This window comes from Calonectris borealis, chromosome 2 (genome assembly GCF_964195595.1).
Source record: "Calonectris borealis chromosome 2, bCalBor7.hap1.2, whole genome shotgun sequence".
NCBI lineage: Eukaryota > Metazoa > Chordata > Aves > Procellariiformes > Procellariidae > Calonectris > Calonectris borealis.
In genome coordinates this window covers 139,183,052-139,200,906 of record NC_134313.1, presented here as the reverse complement: position 1 = coordinate 139,200,906, position 17,855 = coordinate 139,183,052, and the positions used below count along the sequence as shown (strand labels likewise).

Below are 17,855 nucleotides of genomic sequence, written 5' to 3'. Positions count from 1 at the left end.
ATTTCTAATCTTTAAAAAGAGTGGGGAAGCTTGTTAACCTTACCACAAGTTTGGGGTTTTTTTGTATCTGTTTGTTTAAATCTTAGAAAAGGAAATGTGGTTTTACATAAATTATTAAGCAGGTCTGTGTAATGTGATGTTTATAAACTTTTAGTTCTTCAAAATACTCATATTTTTATTTTGCAAACATTTTCAAATACCCCAAACAGCTGATTTGTAAATAATCTTTTATTTTAAATGCTTAGATTTGCTAAAACATTTGTAAATGTTTTTCCCCACCATTTCTGACCACTGAAGAAAAAAGAAAAATTACCCCTTCAGGATTATATTTTGCTAAGACACCACTGCCATGGAACTCTTCTAAGACATCCTTAATTTTCTTGGTGGAATCTGGATGAAGAATAAAGAGAAAGAAAATGAAAATACAGAAAACTGATTCACATAATATGAACTGTAATTAAATAAACAACAACCAAACTGCTAATAGCTTTTCTCAATGCACATTAGTAATTTCTTCTAGCTGTATGAGAGCTCTGGGCACAAAGAAAATGAGAACACACTGTACCCTCTCACCAAATACTGTCAAAATCAGCAAGTAAACACAAAATGCTCAGAAACACACACTCTTTGACCCAATCCTTAACTATTGTTAAGTAGCATATTTCTGAAGGAGTTGTTTGCAAGGACTATTTCAAGTCACTTTTCTTATGCTTGAAACTTGAGTCATCTACGGAATATGGTCATTCCCCAGTGCTACTACATCTCCTCTGGCATAGCTGCCAGTGAGTAGAGGAACTGTCAGAGGAGCCTGACAATATCAAGATAAAGGGGAAACTTGAAGAAAAAAAATCTTTTTCTGCGGTCACACGTCACAGAAAACAAATGTTGCTATCGAAACCTCAATTTTTGCAGACCTTTAAGATATTCTAACCACTGTCAGCTACAGTAACTTTAGGAATAGTTTTGTCTAACAGAATTGTGCAAAATCCCTGCAGTTCAGAAGCACATAGGTCTAACCTTTCCAATTTGTTTTTAATTGTCTACTTGCAGAATAACAAAACAGTTAGTAAGTAGCCACTATGTAAAGCCCTTAACCTCACATTCACTTAGAATACATCATGCACATAACCATCTTTTAAATATCTCAGCAATACAATAAAAATAATTGTAACTCAATTTTTTTCTTTAAAATACAGTAGTTGAGTGCATAATGGTCAAATGTGCATAAATGGCCACAACACTGAAGTAAACCATGAACTAGTAATGAGTAGTAGATGCATTACAGAAGAAAACAGGTAAACTTAATGGCTGCACATTTATTTCTACAACAAAACCTGGAAGGAAAGGAGAGAAGCAAAGAGTGGACCAAGAACAGGACTATCACATGAGCAAGTAGTTAGACACTTGAAATTACAAACATTAGGACCCAGTCTTACTGATTTTTTAGTTATACCAACAAAATTTAGCATTGTAATAGTTCTTAAAAGTTAAAGAAATTCAGCACCTTAAACCTGACTCCAAAAAAGTACATTTAGTATATTATGTGACCTGGAAGGAGAAAATGTAGCAGCAAAAGATTTGAAAAATAGCTTTGTAACAATTCATAACAGCTATAAACAGGACACACCAGTAAAATTCAGTTTTAAAGAGGTGCTGGAGGAGTTGTTTTCTCCCCTGCCCCCTTACACAATTTAGATTGTAATAAGAATGGCTTTTCCCAATGTTTGTCATTTTATTAAATTTTCTTAAATGAAAACATCCAAGACTATGTGTGTCCTCAATAAAACAGTTTATTTTCACTAATCAGATGTATTTCAATGTTACTGTCAACTGTAATTAATGGAGTTTAGCTGGTCTCATGGGCAGTCACAGCAAATTTTTGCTTGATAAAGTAATCTATAGTCTTATTGCTGTGTCATTTGAAATACAGCAAATAATTACAACTTTATGTGAAAAAAAACAAAAAACTGTAGAAAAGAATAAATCAGTATGTTAAGAAATAAATTTTATTAAGAACAGTAATTAGAAGCTGATGGGTTTGATATTTACTGATTAGGACATGTACACAGATAGATGACTGACAAAAATTTCTTTTTTACTTGATCTCTATTATTTAAATATGTTTTTCAGTAGTCGTATACAAGGTTGTATACAAAAATCATTGCATCTTATGATAATGTAGTCAATAATCATAACAGTAGCAGTGTGAGATGAGTCGATGCATGACAGAGGTGACCGAACCTCATCCTAAACAACGATTTTTCTGAACTTTGGAGGAAAGAGGTTAAACACACATCAAATAGAAAGACAGCAAGGTCTCCCCACGCACCTTTTATTATACAAATAAAATAATAAGTGAATAAATTAATAAAATAGAAATGGCCCACTTTCTAGTAGTTTTAACAACAGTGTCTTGAGGTTTTCTTCCAGCAATGACCATGCTTCTTTCATTTCATATTTTGCGAGATAAATTCTATTCAACTTTAAATTAGTATTATGCCTATGCAACTGAAATTAAAACAAAAACCTGTGTTATGTTACTTACTAAAAATAAATTAAATCTTTGCTTTTAGTTTTGTTCATATTCATCTTAGTCAAGTATCATTAAGATAGAAAATATTCTCTATTCCAGTAACAACACAACTATTCACCTTTTTTGTGCAAGACCTTAAAGCGGTCACATCCAAAAAAGCATAGATAATTCCATACTTGAAATAACTGTCAAGAAAAAAGGATCTGTGGATGCAAATTCTGCTGTGGTTGTCCCAGCAAAACTCTTCAAGAGATTTCCATATTCCAGAGAGGAGCTGTATTTATTACGAGCACCTTGACATACATTTCACAGCCAAGGCAGAACCATTTTTCACAATATTTTGTTCACAGTCATTCAATCATTTTTTCAGTTCACGTGACAATATCCAAACTAACATGAATTGAGATCTTTTAAAATGCTACGAAATTACATATTGATATTTTAAGTCAAACGCCAAATGACAATCTTCTGCATGCGTACTCTTCAACAGTGCTGACATTCCTCAGAAAAATTAATTCTTCTTCCTCAGCCTCTAGTAGGCGAACTAGTATTAGGAACATGCTCCATCTTTAATAAGTTGACCTAAAAGGATATGAAGAATAGGATAATTTTCAAGTTTCACTCTTATTTGGGGATCACATTCAAAAATAACAAAGAAAAGAAGAAAAAAAAAAGATACAAGAGGCAATGTCCTGGAAAGCTCTATGCCAATAAAAATGAGAAACTCCAATAAAATGCTCTCGCTCTACTTTAAAAAAAAAAAAAAAAAAAAATCAAGTAAATGCTTTCCATCAAAAATAGACAAAAATTTCCAGAAATTATACACAGAAGTAACAAGGAAGTTTTCCTAACTTTGTTTCCTTTCCCTTTTAGGAAATAACAGCAATGCTATAGATTCCATTACAGTTTATTTAGTCTGACCCAAATCATCTACATACTCACTGGAAAATGGTGGTGTAAACACAAGCATCAAACCAGAACCTGTGTTCTCACTGTTACCTCCGAGTACAGATGTTCTGCATAACTTAGCAACTTACTGCTTTGTGAGCAGTCTCTGTAAATTCATAAGCACCACTCATGTTAAAATACAAATATGGTCTTAAACTCCGTTGGATAATTCTTACCTGTTTTTTAAATCAAGGACAAATTTCTTCTTTGTCTAAGTCTCTGTATTCCAAGCTCTCCTCAAGAGAGACTGTTTCTAAATATGCGTAGACATAGCACATAGCCTGTCACTGTAGTGCTTAAATCCCATCTTATCCACAAAGCTATAGCTGGCACAGTATGAATTTCAGGTAGCTTTAAATATAAAGTTTGTTTCATGAAACATATATCTTTTTTTTGTTCTCACAATTTTATTATTTTTATTACCCACTAGCCCAGTGCTTTGGGCATTCACTCAAGATACCGAAGACCTTCAATTCTCTCCTCTGCCTGAATGGATTTAAAACCTTATCGTTCAACCCGTCTTCTGCTGCAGTTTGCATAGAATGCAGCAGTGTTCATTTAGCCAATGGGATGGAAGGAGAAAAAGGGAAACTGTGGCCCAGGAATCAGAGCTTTCCTTGGATGAGGTGAAACACAGCTTCCCACCTCATGCTCCAGTGAATTTGGGGCAGAACAAACAGGCTAGGCATGGTGTGAACGACTCCTACCTGAAAAGATATTACTAATACACAGGAGAAAAGTAGCTGAATTCCACACAGTGCTGCAGAAATTTTATTTTAAAATAGAGACTCCAAAGCGACAGATATATAGATGAGACTTGGGCTAACGTTGTATTGTTTCAGAATAAAGGCAAAACAATTAAAATCATGACACTAGAAATAAGAAACCTGCATATGTAACAGTAAAAGTGTCAAAGTGTCTGATTTTTCCTTAACTGTCTTTCAGTCCTAACAAAGATACTTTTTATAACTGAAGGCAAATTTACATACTAAGTTCAAAACTGTTTAAGATTTAGCCCACATTAAAAATCATGATTCATTTTGTAAAATGACTCAACTTTAGATGAGGAAGATTGAGCACTCATTTGAGACTGGAATTTGGTGTACCATTTCTCCCATAATTAGAAAACACAAAACAGAAGGAAAGCTTGCCCAGATCACACACTTTGTCTACATTTTCTCCCCATCCTCCCAGGAAAATTCTTGAAAAGGACTTTTTCTTAAAAAACAAAACAAAACAAACAAACAAAAAAAGCCAAGACTTATAAGAAAACTTATATAAAACTCAGCATATATCACATGCTATATACACAAAACTGTTTTACAACTTAAAGGGAAGTAAGCACTAGAAAACAATGACTGCATTATGAGTAATTCCCTTAAAAATCCAGATATGTTTTTCAATCTCAACAAAAATTCCTAATAGCCTGCATTGAACTTAATAGCCTTATTGGACTGTAACTAATTTTAACACCCACAATAAAAAGTAGAGTAATAACCGCTTTCTACCTCTATTCGCCTTTTGTAAACTTTATACAATGCGAAAAATATCACAGGCTTCCAAAGTCCCACCATGGTCAAGTTCAGAATTTATATACAGAAGCTGCAAAGAGATTTTTTTATACACCTTATTACGATCAAGGAAAAAAAAACGCGCAACCTTCAATACACAATTTTCTGCAAGCCAACAAAGCCTAGCTCAAACTCGAAAGCCCTGCTTGATAGATAAGCCAATGAGAAGCATGAAGAAAAACCCCGCACTCAGTTGACATCACAATTTTTATATGGGTTCTTATTCTTCTATGGACATTTCTTTCTTTTGTGTATGCAACCATACAAAAATGTGTGTGTATATATAGACATCTATACACATAGCTTTTTTTCCTTTTGCATAGTTTATTTTATTCAGAGAACCGGATAATGCTTTTGCTCAAGCTATAGCTATGCTTAATCTAAAGCTTTACTGGTCTAGAAACACCAGCATGTTAAAAAGGTCAAGCCTGCCAAGGTGCAGCACCAAAGGGTAAAACTGTTCACCTTCCAACAAAAAAGGTTGTTCCAGTAAAAGCATGGTTTACCTACTATGACTCAGCATGTCAAAGCATGTCTGTGTTGGTAAGAGATGCTCGATGGTTGACATTGAACCAGCAGAAGGCAGTAGCTTACAAGTCCTATGCTTCCCATACGTATGGCTGCAGGCTCGCTGGCAAAGCTCTTTCAATATAGGTCACGCCTTGGGTTTGGTTTGTGACTTGTAAGTGGTTTTTTGATGCAAATTTTACAAAAGAAACAAACATTTAAAACCTTAGGCGGGATAAACACTCAATTTTGGGTTTATTGGAATTAATAATTTGGTTTAATTGGAATTTAAAACCTATTGCGGCCTTGAGAAGAGGGCCAGGCTGGGAAGGCAGTCACTGTCCAGTGGTCAACAGAGGCCTCCCCTCACTAGTTGCTACCAATGGTTTGGGTAACCCTCCTTAAACTGGAGAATTTGAGTGACTACACCCTCCAGCAGATCACATTCCCATTGAATTCTTCGACAAACAATCAGGAAAAGCTTCTTAGAAATGCGGGCAGAATTGAATGCCTAAATTGGATGCCTAAATAAATACAGTGGCAAGTGACTTTAGCAATGGGAAATGGAGGAGGTGGAAGAAGAAGCAGGTGAGGGAGGTGGGGACAGAGAACAACTTCTTCCCCCTGATGCTGATGCAAGAGCTGCCTCTTCCACTCGTTTCCCCTGCTGGGGCCTGGCATCACAAGGAGAAAGATTGATCCATTTTATCTATTGCCATGTACTAAATTATGCTTACGCAGACAATCAAGGACTTCTTTGTGAAAAAAGCAATATTGATTGCATGTGCCAGCACATCTTTAGTCCACATTAATAAAAAATGTCCACCAAATCCCACTTCCCTACAGTAGATGTTCAAATGAAAGTATACTGCAAACAACGGGGATTTGGGGCGGAGTAGGAGGCGGCTTAATTTTTGTCTGCCAGTGGGATAAGCTTTGAAAGGAAGAAATAAGTAAAAGACAAAAACGTATTCCAGGAGCTGAGAGGAACTGCAGGTAATTTCTCCGTGTGCTTAAAATCATTTTGAGAAGAAAAAGAACTAATAATCTTTTACATTTTAAAATCACTACAGCTAACTTACTCAGCTTCTTTTGGACTCCTTCGTCTCCCGGCATTCAGAAAATCAAGGCTGAAACAGTTTAAAAGATCCTCAGAGAGCACCTCTGAGAGCAAGGTTCAGGCTGTCAGGGTGCTGCAAGGGCTGGGGGGTCCCTGGGGCCGGCACCGCACGGCTCTCCCGGGGCAGCAGGGCAGGGCCTGGCAGCCAGGGCCTGTCACGCCGCAACTGCAGGGAGCAGGGCAGCCCCAGGGGCAGCCCCAGCCCCGGGCATCGGGCACCTCCCCGGGGATGCAGCAAGCCCAAGGCTGTCGGCCCATGGGTGGGACCAACTCTGGGGAGCTGGAGACCAGCCCTGCTGTGGTGTTGCAGCATGGGGGGCTGGCATGGGGTCCCGGGCCATAGGCAGGGTCTGGGAGCCCTGGGGGAGGTCAGGCAGGGACAGTCAGGCCTGGCAGTACCCTCAGGGCCCGGAGGCAGCGTTCCCTCAATCCTAAGTTCATGAAGTGAGAAAACCATGATATTGCAAGTCATCCTAATACTCAGCTTCAAAATGCAGTATTTGTGCATGTAGTGAATATGCCATACTTCAGAAACAGCTTGCCCTGAGACCGAGAAGGAGGAGACGTCTCAGGAGACCTCTCCAGCCCTCAGATCCCATCACTCCGCTTGAGCCTGAAAACTAATACAAACCTTTAGCAAGTAACTTTGTGGCTCCTTTTTTCCCTTTTCTCATTTCCTGCTTATTTATAGCTGATCACAATATCTGATACAGGCTGTCAGCTCATAACATTTCCAGTCAGAATGATGATGAAACCATTCTCTTCCTTAAATTAAGGAAGTAATGCTATTGACAACATATTTCACCCCAAACACTAAGCACTAACTTTCTAACGGCAAAGAATCAAATCAGTTTGGTTGAAATTTAGTTGCCCTGTGCAACTAAATTTGTTTTGTTTTGTTTCTGTTTGTTAGTCTTCCCCTCTCTCCCCATTTCTTTATGAGCAGGCTGCCTTAAAGCCCCTGTTTCATTGCAAGACAAAATTTCAAAGCTACACCTGGTTCTTCCATTCTTCCATGCATCACACACAATTCCTGAAATGGTACTCTTCTTGAAGCAGGAAGATTTAATGGTTACTTTTTTTTCCCCCCCATTTTGCTTTATCATGTCTTTTGCTTCCAAAGTATCACATTCATTTTACTCTTCCTCTTACAAAGTTTTAAATGTTTATGCAGTGACAGTTCTTGACATCCTATGTACTGAAATTGTATTTCAGAGATGAAATTTTAGCGCTCTTGACATTGGAGGCAACACTTCTTTTGACTTTTACCTAAGGATATTTTCTTAACATACAATAATTTATTATCTTATGAATAAAGGAATATAAATGTTGAATCAAGGGATTATTTTTAAAACTAAAAATCCAACTCAATTTCTTTTTATTTGTCTTATGGGTTTCTGATCCATTAAGACACATCTACCGCTTCAAGATGTATTTACTATTGCAAAGAAATGTTATTTAAAAACCAAATCTGCACTTCGTGCAATCATGATTGTCTATTATAGTTTATCTTGGGAGCAAAGGTTTTAAAGTCAAATACTTAGCTAGACCATAAAACTACAAGAATTAGAAACTCAAGTAGACATTGCTTAGGATCTTGAACTACAAATGATGAAGGTTCCTGCACTTGCTGAGGATATGTACTAGTAATAAGCTGATTTGCTCTTTGTCTGTTCTAAATATGATTCCTAAACTTTTGTTCTTTGTGATCACATGCTTGGTATGGTAGTGAAGAGCAGCTGAAAAAGTGTTCACTAGAACCTGTTCTCCCCAGGACTCAGAGAAACAAGCCTTGACAACTCTATCAAAAGTTTTTCAACATTTAGTGGCAATCAAAACTATCAAAAACTATCAAGCACCGTAGTACTCTTATTGTATACTGTTATTTTGGCATGCCCAAAATTCTCTGTTGCCTGACTAGATTTGGATGTGGAGACTCCACATGATGTAGTTATATACACACTGTATACATACATACATACAACTTTGCCAAGAATGTTGCCAAGGCCTTGCCTTTCAGTTTATATATGCATGCACATCTACATCAATGTTCAATTTGGTGAATTCAGATAAATTTTTGCAATCAATAAGATATTACCTGATCCAACCTATCAAATCTCCATAAAAATCAGTTTAAAGTGGCCATATACAGTCTGGGGAAGGGAAAGAGAAAAAGGCTCCTCTACATTCTATACATCTTTGGACAGCATAAGCAGATTTGGCTGCTTGGGGCATTACACTATATTTCGTATTTGTTAAAATTGTGCTCCAGTTTACATACTAAGAAATTGCCTGAAGGTTCATGACTCAATACTCCCAATTAAAAAAAAAAAACACAACATTATTGCTTATATAAAACCTCTCCAATTTGTATTTCCTTTCTAGAGGGTTTTTAAGTCTGTGTGTTGAAAGTGTTGACACTGCAACAGCAGTTCTAATTTTCCACCATTTCTGTGCGAATCTTGCCATGATTCCATTTGGATACAATCTTTGAGTACTTATAGCATTACAGGTGTTGAGCCTGTGGAAACATTAGTATCATAGAAAGTTTAAAGTTAGTCACTGAAAAAATAACAGCTGTGTTGTCCATAGGAATAAGCTGCTAAGTAGACATCTTCCTAGGAGTCACAGCCTCCCAACCACTGCTTAATTACAAAGGCACACTCTTACACAAAGATTGTTTCCACTATTGTATTTACACATTCAACTACCTTATAAGGCTACTGAGAAAGCATACTGCTGAATAGATATAATTAAAAAATAAAACTCAGAAAAAAGGCTACAGATGAGCAGTAAAAATCAAAAGTCTCAATTCCAATTCAAGATCTAACTTTTGGGATAATATTGTTCTCCTAATGCCCAGGAATTTGAAGTTTACTGACATAAAGGACTGGTCAGAGGCTACAAGTTTGTCTTAATTGTATATTAGGAAGATTGGGAGTTTTCCTGTTTCCATTACTACAGTAAAGCAACTCAGTATTTATATTATACTGTCACACATTAAACTAAGGCTAATATATGCTCATTTATCTTAACAATTGCCATTGCAAACCTATTCTGGGAAGTCTGCTTTATGTTCATTGCTCTGAGAAACAAAAATGTTTCACGTTTCAAGTACTACTTCCACAAATCTTCTAGCTGTGGAGTTCAAAACTTAAAAAATTCTGTTTCCATCTAAGCCAGCTCTGTGTCCAAGTTCAGTACAGATAAACAGGTCTTTTACAGAATTGCTATATCAAGTCTTTATTTTGTCAGTATTCAATACTTTCTCCTATTAATTAACTGCTTTATCTCATTAATTTCTTAAGAGACTTTATGGACAATATTGACCATAACAGACAAGACTTGAGAAACAGAGAGTACAAGAGGAGAGGTACTATGCACGGACATAAAGGAAAGGGAAGCTCATAAGATCAGTTTACGCTCCTGGAGAGCTGTGTTCTACTGATCCTTGCTTGATGCATCTCAAATCCTTTCCCTTTCACTAGGCCTATATACCGAAGCCTATACTGGCCTTAGTTCGAAGGGATTTAATCTTCCACCTTTCCAATTTAATATCAAAGCTGGAATAAGACAATTCTTTGCCCATTCCAGGACTCTAAGGAGACAGCAAGCAAGAATAAACCTTATAATATAGTCCATTGATAAAAGTAGCATTAAACCCTACTACCAGGACTATTTGTGACCGTATCCAATGACATTTTAATGTTAAAAGACATTATTCAGATAAGTGGCTCCCTCAAGCAAGTTTATAGAGCTCTCTAATAATCCCAAACAATATCTGCTTAACTATTTAATTTAAGCAGTTTAATACACTTGGGTTAGTTGCCCTCTACAGGCTTAGAAGCCAAAGCCCATTTGCTCTCAAGCTTTATTTCTTTCTGCGTTATCACTTTCTGGAATTCCCTACTCAGCTAATAAAACAAACAAAAAAGAATATATAAATTCTCAGCCATCTTCGTTTTAGTCCCTCAGAAATATCTTTAATCCTAAAATTATCCTATAATCAGTTTTCCATGGTTTTATCCCATTAATCTGTTCTTCATTTCTATTTTCCCGCTACTTCATTTTTCTTCAATCTTATTCCCCTGGATAGATGTTTGCTCTTTTGTGTGCTACAACCAATCAATAGTTTTTGTGTGATGGATATAGTAGTACACAGGTATCTGTGTTTTAAAACTTGTCTGTCCAGCCCTATAAGCTTACCTCCTTGTCTTTGAAAGAATCACCATGTTTTACTTTAGGGAAATGCAAAATGAATTGCTTTCAGCAAATCTGAGTCATAGGGAAGACAGACCTTTATTCAAAGGGAATTGTCTTGAGAAAGGAATGAGAAGTACTACAGATCTAGACTGATTTTTGCCTTAAAACACTGATGATGGACTGTTGGACAAATATATTAAAATGAATGAACAAAGATGTAATTATGAATGCATCATGTGAAAAGGATGGAAGACAAGTGACTCCTACTTAACTAAACAAGTTTAGTCACTGAGTGTACAGAAAAAAAAGATATACATGATGGACGTCATGAAATAAACCTACTACCCAGCAAACCAAAAACCCCATCAAATCAAACATGGAAAAAATGCAGTTTATACTACAAATGTATATAACTTCAATGAAAAAGTTCTATGAATTCTGAATACGTGCATAGTAAGAATGCTTCTTACCTACAAGAATACCAAGAATTATGCCAAATAAGATAAAGAACTTGTTAAATAAGTACAAAACTTTCAGAGTTAAGTCGTATTAACTTGGGGTTTATTCCTGATATTTCCAAGACAGTAAATCATCTTAAACACATTTCTAACATTCACAAGTGGGGGTTTTTTAAGCCATCAATTAGTGATTTATGCAGTTTATTTGGATATTTAATCAACAGTTTGGACCAGGAGAGGAACCAGTCCCTGACTCAAGTCGAGCAAATTTTATTATTATAAAAAATATTTTATTCAAAATATTTCTATTGTCTGTGTTTTGAATACTATTGCATAACATGCTCACATCTATAAAAATCCACTGAAAATACAAGGCTATGGAGGTTCCTATAATGATGAACGCAAGATTTCAGGACTTTTGCAATGGCCTAGTAGGATGGGAATCTTTAAAATAAAACATGGCACTGCCTGTCTTTCCTTTAACAACCCGCCACAGCAGATTCCATTTACAGCAGTAACTGTTGCCATAAACATCCCTGAATCAGTTACATTACAGACTTTACTAGAGGCATACCCCAGCATCTTCTTCCATTGCCCTCTCCAGTTCTCAAAAAAAACCTATATTAAGGTTAATAGAATATCATCCTTCTACAGTTCAAATGAAGTCTTTTTCCACCTTTGAATTTTTCAGAATAAGGTCTCAAAAACAATGGACTGAAAAAACTTTGGTGACAGCAACAGACAAACAACAGTGTCTTTCATAAGAACACATTCCTGCTGCCTAATTTCCGCACCTATTAATCATTTGGCTTTCTCACCTCAGTGAAGTCTAAGCAGATCTTTCTAATGAACTGGAAAGCTCTTTTTTTTCCCTTCATCCTACAGGTCATTACCAAATATATTGAAAATGTCTCTACCAAGGGAAGGTTTTGTCTACTTTGAAGTCAAAAGTTGCAACTGTGGCTCCTTTATTCATATCCAAATGATTGGGGGTAGAGATAAAAGTACAGTTGCATCAGCACAGACCTCAGTTTCACAGATTTGGAAAGTATATTGACTTCCTCTGTGTCAAACGTTTACCCTTGAGGTATCAAAAATAGCTAAATTAAGACAGGTCCTTTAAAGCTTTGTGAGACATAATCACAATTTGACTGCAACGTGAGCATAGTCTGAGTTAATTTTACTTCCACTTACTTATATCATTAAACTTTTAATATCTTTCTCCTCTATAGAAACATGCAGCTCTATGATAGGTCATTCATAAAATGGCACAATATCTATAGAAAGATCTTAAAGAGCATATACTGTACTGATTTATTCCATGTAAAGGACCATTACAGGTTAGCACCCACTATAGACAGTTACTGTAAGTACAATACTGATTAAATCACTAATTTTTATAAAGTAATTTTGTCATTTACCTGTCAGTATGGTCAGAACATCTTTTAGCAATTTCTGGCAAGTTCACCAAGAATTTCCTCACCAAAATTTGTTTCCAAATCACAAATAAGTTCCCCATCTTTCTTTGGTTAGGTCTGTTCTTAAATCATACCCACCACAAATCCTGTCAACAATCGATAACCTTTGGAGCAAGAATAATTTACCTTGCCAATCCATAACGTTACAGCTTAGGGAAAAAAGTTGGGAAGGAGAATCACAGAATCATAGAATCATTAAGGTTGGAAAAAACTTCTAAGATCATCGAGTCCAACCATCAACTCAACACCACCATGTCCACTAAACCATGTCCCTAAGCACCTCATCTACACGTCTTTTAAATACCTCCAGGGATGCTGACTCAACCACTTCCCCTGGGCAGCCTTTTCCAAGGCTTTCAGAAACAAATCCATTTACTAAAACATCTTTTCTGTCACCTATGCTTCAAACTACAAAGATATGCCCTTAAGCTAAACTCAATGTATACTTAGAAGAAAAAGATAAATGTCTACTTATGTAAGCTTAATATAAACTTAACATAAGCTTATTTAAATGTTTTATGAGTATGTAGCCCTAAAATACAGGTATTATAACAACATTAAGTTATTTAACCTAGTAGCAAAACACCAGTAACATGACACTGGCATTCATCAACTCAATGTTGCCAAGGCCAAAAGGCAACGTAATAGTAATGAACTAACAATACTCCCAGGATTCAAATTTATATCCCTTCCTAATCCATCCATTCTACCTCACTGTGCTCACACAGGACAGGTTTGTTCGTTTAATTTTATATTGTTCAGTTAGGAAGATTAACAATTATACTGTCCTGAGCATCTAAGATCAAGATAATTTCAGCAAACATGATCTGACAGAGCAAAAGCAAGGAGAAAAGACATGAGAAGGAAAGAAGCATGAAGAGTTAATCACCAAAAAGGATAAAAGAAACAAGAGAAGACAAAGAAAAGATGGGGAAAAGGAAACATAGGAAGAGGCAGATGAGACTTCAAAAATAGCAAGACAAAACCGAAGAGGAAATAAAAGTTGATTAGAATCATAGCGTGGTTAGGATTGGAAGGGACCTTAAAGATCATCTAGTTCCAACCCCCCTGCCATGGGCAGGGAGACCTTCTGATTTTTCTGATCTTACAATAGAATCATAGAATCATAAAGGTTGGAAAAGACCTCCAAGATCATCGCGTCCAACCGTCAACCCAACACCACCATGCCCACTAAACCATGTCCCTAAGCCTCATCTACACGTCTTTTAAATACTTCCAGGGATGGTGACTCCACCACTTCCCTGGGCAGCCTGTTCCAATGTTTAACCACTCTTTCAGTAAAGAAATTTCTCCTAATGTCCAATCTAAACCTCCCTTGGTGCAACTTGAGGCCATTTCCTCTCGTCCTATCGCTAATCACTTGGGATAAGAGACCAGCACCCACCTCGCTACAACCTCCTTTCAGGTAGTTGTAGAGCGCAATAAGGTCTCCCCTCAGCCTCCTCTTCTCCAGGCTAAACAACCCCAGTTCCCTCAGCTGCTCCTCATAAGACTTGTGCTCCAGGCCCTTCACCAGCTTCGTTGCCCTTCTCTGGGCACGCTGCAGCACCTCCATGTCCTTCTTGTAGTGAGGGGCCTAAAACTGAACACAGTATTCGAGGTGTGGCCTCACCAGTGCCGAGTACAGGGGCACGATCACCTCCCTGCTCCTGCTGGCCACACTATTTCTGATACAGGCCAGGATGCCATTGGCCTTCTTGGCCACCTGGGCACGCTGCCGGCTCATGTTCAGCCGGCTGTCAACCAGCACCCCCAGGTCCTTTTCCTCTGGACAGCTTTCCAGCCACTCTTCCCCAAGCCTGTAGCATTGCCTGGGGTTGTTGTGGCCGAAGTGCAGGACCCGGCACTTGGCCTTGTTGAATCTCACACAGTTGGCCTCGGCCCATTGATCCAGCCTGTCCAGGTCCCTCTGCAGAGCCTTCCTACCCTCCAGCAGATCAACACTCCCGCCCAACTTGGTGTTGTCTGCAAACTTACTGAGGGAGCACTCAATCCCCTCATCCAGATCATTGATAAAGATATTGAACAAGACCGGCCCTAATACTGAGCCCTGGGAACACCGCTTGTGACCGGCCACCAACTGGATTTAACTCCGTTCACCACAACTCTCTGGGCTTGGCCCTCCAGCCAGTTTTACCCAGCAGAGTACACCTAAGCCATGAGCCGCCAGCTTCTCTAGGAGAATGCTGTGGGAGACAGTGTCAAAGGCTTTACTGAAGTCCAGGTAGACCACATCCACGGCCTTTCCCTCATCCACTAGGTGGGTCACCTGGTCATAGAAGGAGATCAGGTTGGTCAAGCAGGACCTGCCTTCCATGAACCCGGGCTGGCTGGGCCTGATCCCCTGGTTGTCCCGGACACGGCTTGTGAGCACCCCCAAGACGAACCGCTCCATGATCTTCCCCGGCACCAAGGTCAGGCTGACAGGCCTGTAGTTCCCGGATCCTCCTTCTGGCCCTTCTTGTAGACGGGCGTCACATTGGCGAGCCTCCAGTCATTCGGGACCTCCCCTGTTAACCAGGACTGCTGGTAAATGACGGAGAGTGGCTTGACAAGCTCCTCCGCCAGCTCCCTCAGTACCCTCGGGTGGATCCCATCCGGCCCCATAGACTTGTGAACGTCCAGGTGGCGTAGCAGGTCATTAACTGCTTCCTCTTGGATTATGGGGAGTTTATCCTGCTCGCCGTCCCTGTCTTCCAACTCAGGGGGCTGAATACCCTGAAGATAATTGGTCTGGCTATTAAAGACTGAGGCAAAGACGGCATTAAGTACTTCAGCCTCTTCCTCGTCCTCGGTGGCAATGTTCCCCCCTGGATCCAATAGAGGATGGAGATTCTCCTTGGCTCTCTTTTTGTCATTAATATATTTGTAAAAACATTTTTTGCTATCTCTTATGACAGTGGCCAGATTGCCTTCTAGCTGGGTTTTTGCCTTTCTAATTTTCTCTGTGCACGACTTAACGAGATCCCCGTACTCTTCTTGAGTTGCCTGCCCCTTCTTCCACAAATCATAAACTCTCCTTTGTTTCCTGAGTCCCAGCAAGAGCTCCCCATTCAGCCAGTCTTCCCCGCCCGTTCTTCTTAGGGCACATGGGGACAGCCTGCTCCTGCGCCTGTAAGACTTCCTTCTTGAAGAACGTCCAGCCTTCCTGGACCCCTTTGCCCTTCAGGACTGTCTCCCAAGGGACCCTCTCGACCAGTGTCCTGAGCAGGCCAAAGTCTGCCCTCCGGAAGCCCATGGTAGCCGTTTTGCTGACCCCCTCCTTACTTCACCAAGAATCGAGAATTCTATCATTTCATGGTCGCTAAGCCCAAGACAGCCTCCGACCATCGCATCTCCCACCAGTCCTTCTCTGTTTGTAAACAGCAGGACAAGTGAAGCACCTCCCCTGGTAGGCTCACTTACCAGCTCTGCCAGTAAGTCTTCTTCCCTTCTTTCACCTTTCTCTTCTTTTGCTCCTTTATACTTTTTTTTTCAAGTTATAACTAATGTATCTTAAAGAGAAAAAGCTCTCAGAAATGCTATATCACTTACAAAGACCTTAAAGAATCTAGAAGTATGATCTCATAATTTTCCAAGTTTCCAGAGACCTTAACTTTCTAAAAGGATGACTTCCGTTTCAGAATAAAGATACTCCATCAAATGCTCTCTACATGAGGAAAAAAAATCCGATTACAAGTTAATATTAGAGCATTCAGAAATAGGAATCATAGTCACAAGCAGAACCTCAACTTTTCCCAAATTTTTGTATTCATCATTAACTTGCAGCTGAACATTCCAAATGTTCCATAAGTCTGTTTATTAAAAGTATTTAAATGTAGTAACATGTTAATAAAATGTTTTGATTTAAGCAAAGAAAAAGAGGTAAGAGGACGATTAGAAATAAATTGACTTAAAAACCTGGGTAACAGATTAGCTGAGAGGGAGCTACATTCCAATTCCAATAGAGTTACATTCTAAGTAAATGGAAGAGCAAACCATCTGTGAACTTTTTGACTCAACTGCTCGTGGAGATCAGGCTTATTAGGCATAGCTTGCCTCAGTTCAGGAAAAGTTGAGGAAAAGGAAAGTTGATTGATTCAGTGTAAGACACCAGAGAGCACAAAGAAAAGAAAAACAAAACTAGACTTCACAGACCTCAGACCTTTGTCGGAGAATGGTAAAGGAAATGTTTTAGACTTTTCCCTTGCTTTACAAGCTGGGCTCTTCCCTTCCTTTGTTATATCCTGTTTCAGAATTAGAAAAAGCAAAACATTTGAATACCTCTGTTGCAAAAACGTTGCTCTAGAACATTTTAACCCAAGGAATCTGTTCTTGACAAAAGACGTTGTAAGTCCTGGAACCTGCCCAGCATGCAGTAAGTGCAATACACAATAGACAATATCTTATGAAAAGATCCAAGACATTTAATCTCAAGGAAAGATAAACTCTAATGTCTACGGGGATGAGCTGAGCAGTATGGTTTTCCTTAAGCAATGGTACCATGCTTTATTAGAGCCTATCATGTGTTTTAAATACCACTGTATAGACAAACATAAAACTGTAAAACCAGAATTTACCGAATGCTATTTAGCAGGTAACATGCTTCCCTAACAAATACAGGATATTTTCACTTGGCATTTAGGATGATGCAAGCGGGGCTGTTCCACTCCTCCTGCAGCCCCAGCCCCATATGTTCTTGTTCATTCTCTTACAAGGTAAATTCTCTTAAAAGGTAAATTTTTAAGCTTGGATGGGGTCTCAGATAAGGCATATAAGCCACATTTATGCTCGAGTTTCTCACAGAGCAATGACTTGGTTTTATTCTAATGCTTTTCTAACATTGTGTGCGCTTAGTAAAATAGAGCTTATCCCAGACTGTGCATTAAAAAAAATGACAGAGAATAAATAACTTGCTAGCTTTCAATATGTATGAGATCATGGCTTCAAGACAAGTCATATAATAACAACCCAGTCTCCTGAAAGTAGTGACGCACAGTCCTCTGCACCATTAAGAAATATGCCAGACCTTTGTCA

The 17,855-nt window shown here is 38.5% G+C and overlaps 1 protein-coding gene across 4 annotated transcripts in view; it reads right to left on the bottom strand.

Annotated features, from left to right (window-relative positions):
- Window positions 1-17,855, bottom strand: part of DGKB (diacylglycerol kinase beta) — a 365,173-nt gene that overhangs the window by 297,076 nt on the left and 50,242 nt on the right. For all 4 annotated transcript variants that reach the window (XM_075143655.1, XM_075143653.1, XM_075143652.1 and 1 more), the window contains exon 3: window positions 314-390. In XM_075143655.1, coding sequence (XP_074999756.1) covers window positions 314-390 — 77 coding nt within the window. The remainder of the gene's footprint in view (window positions 1-313; window positions 391-17,855) is intronic.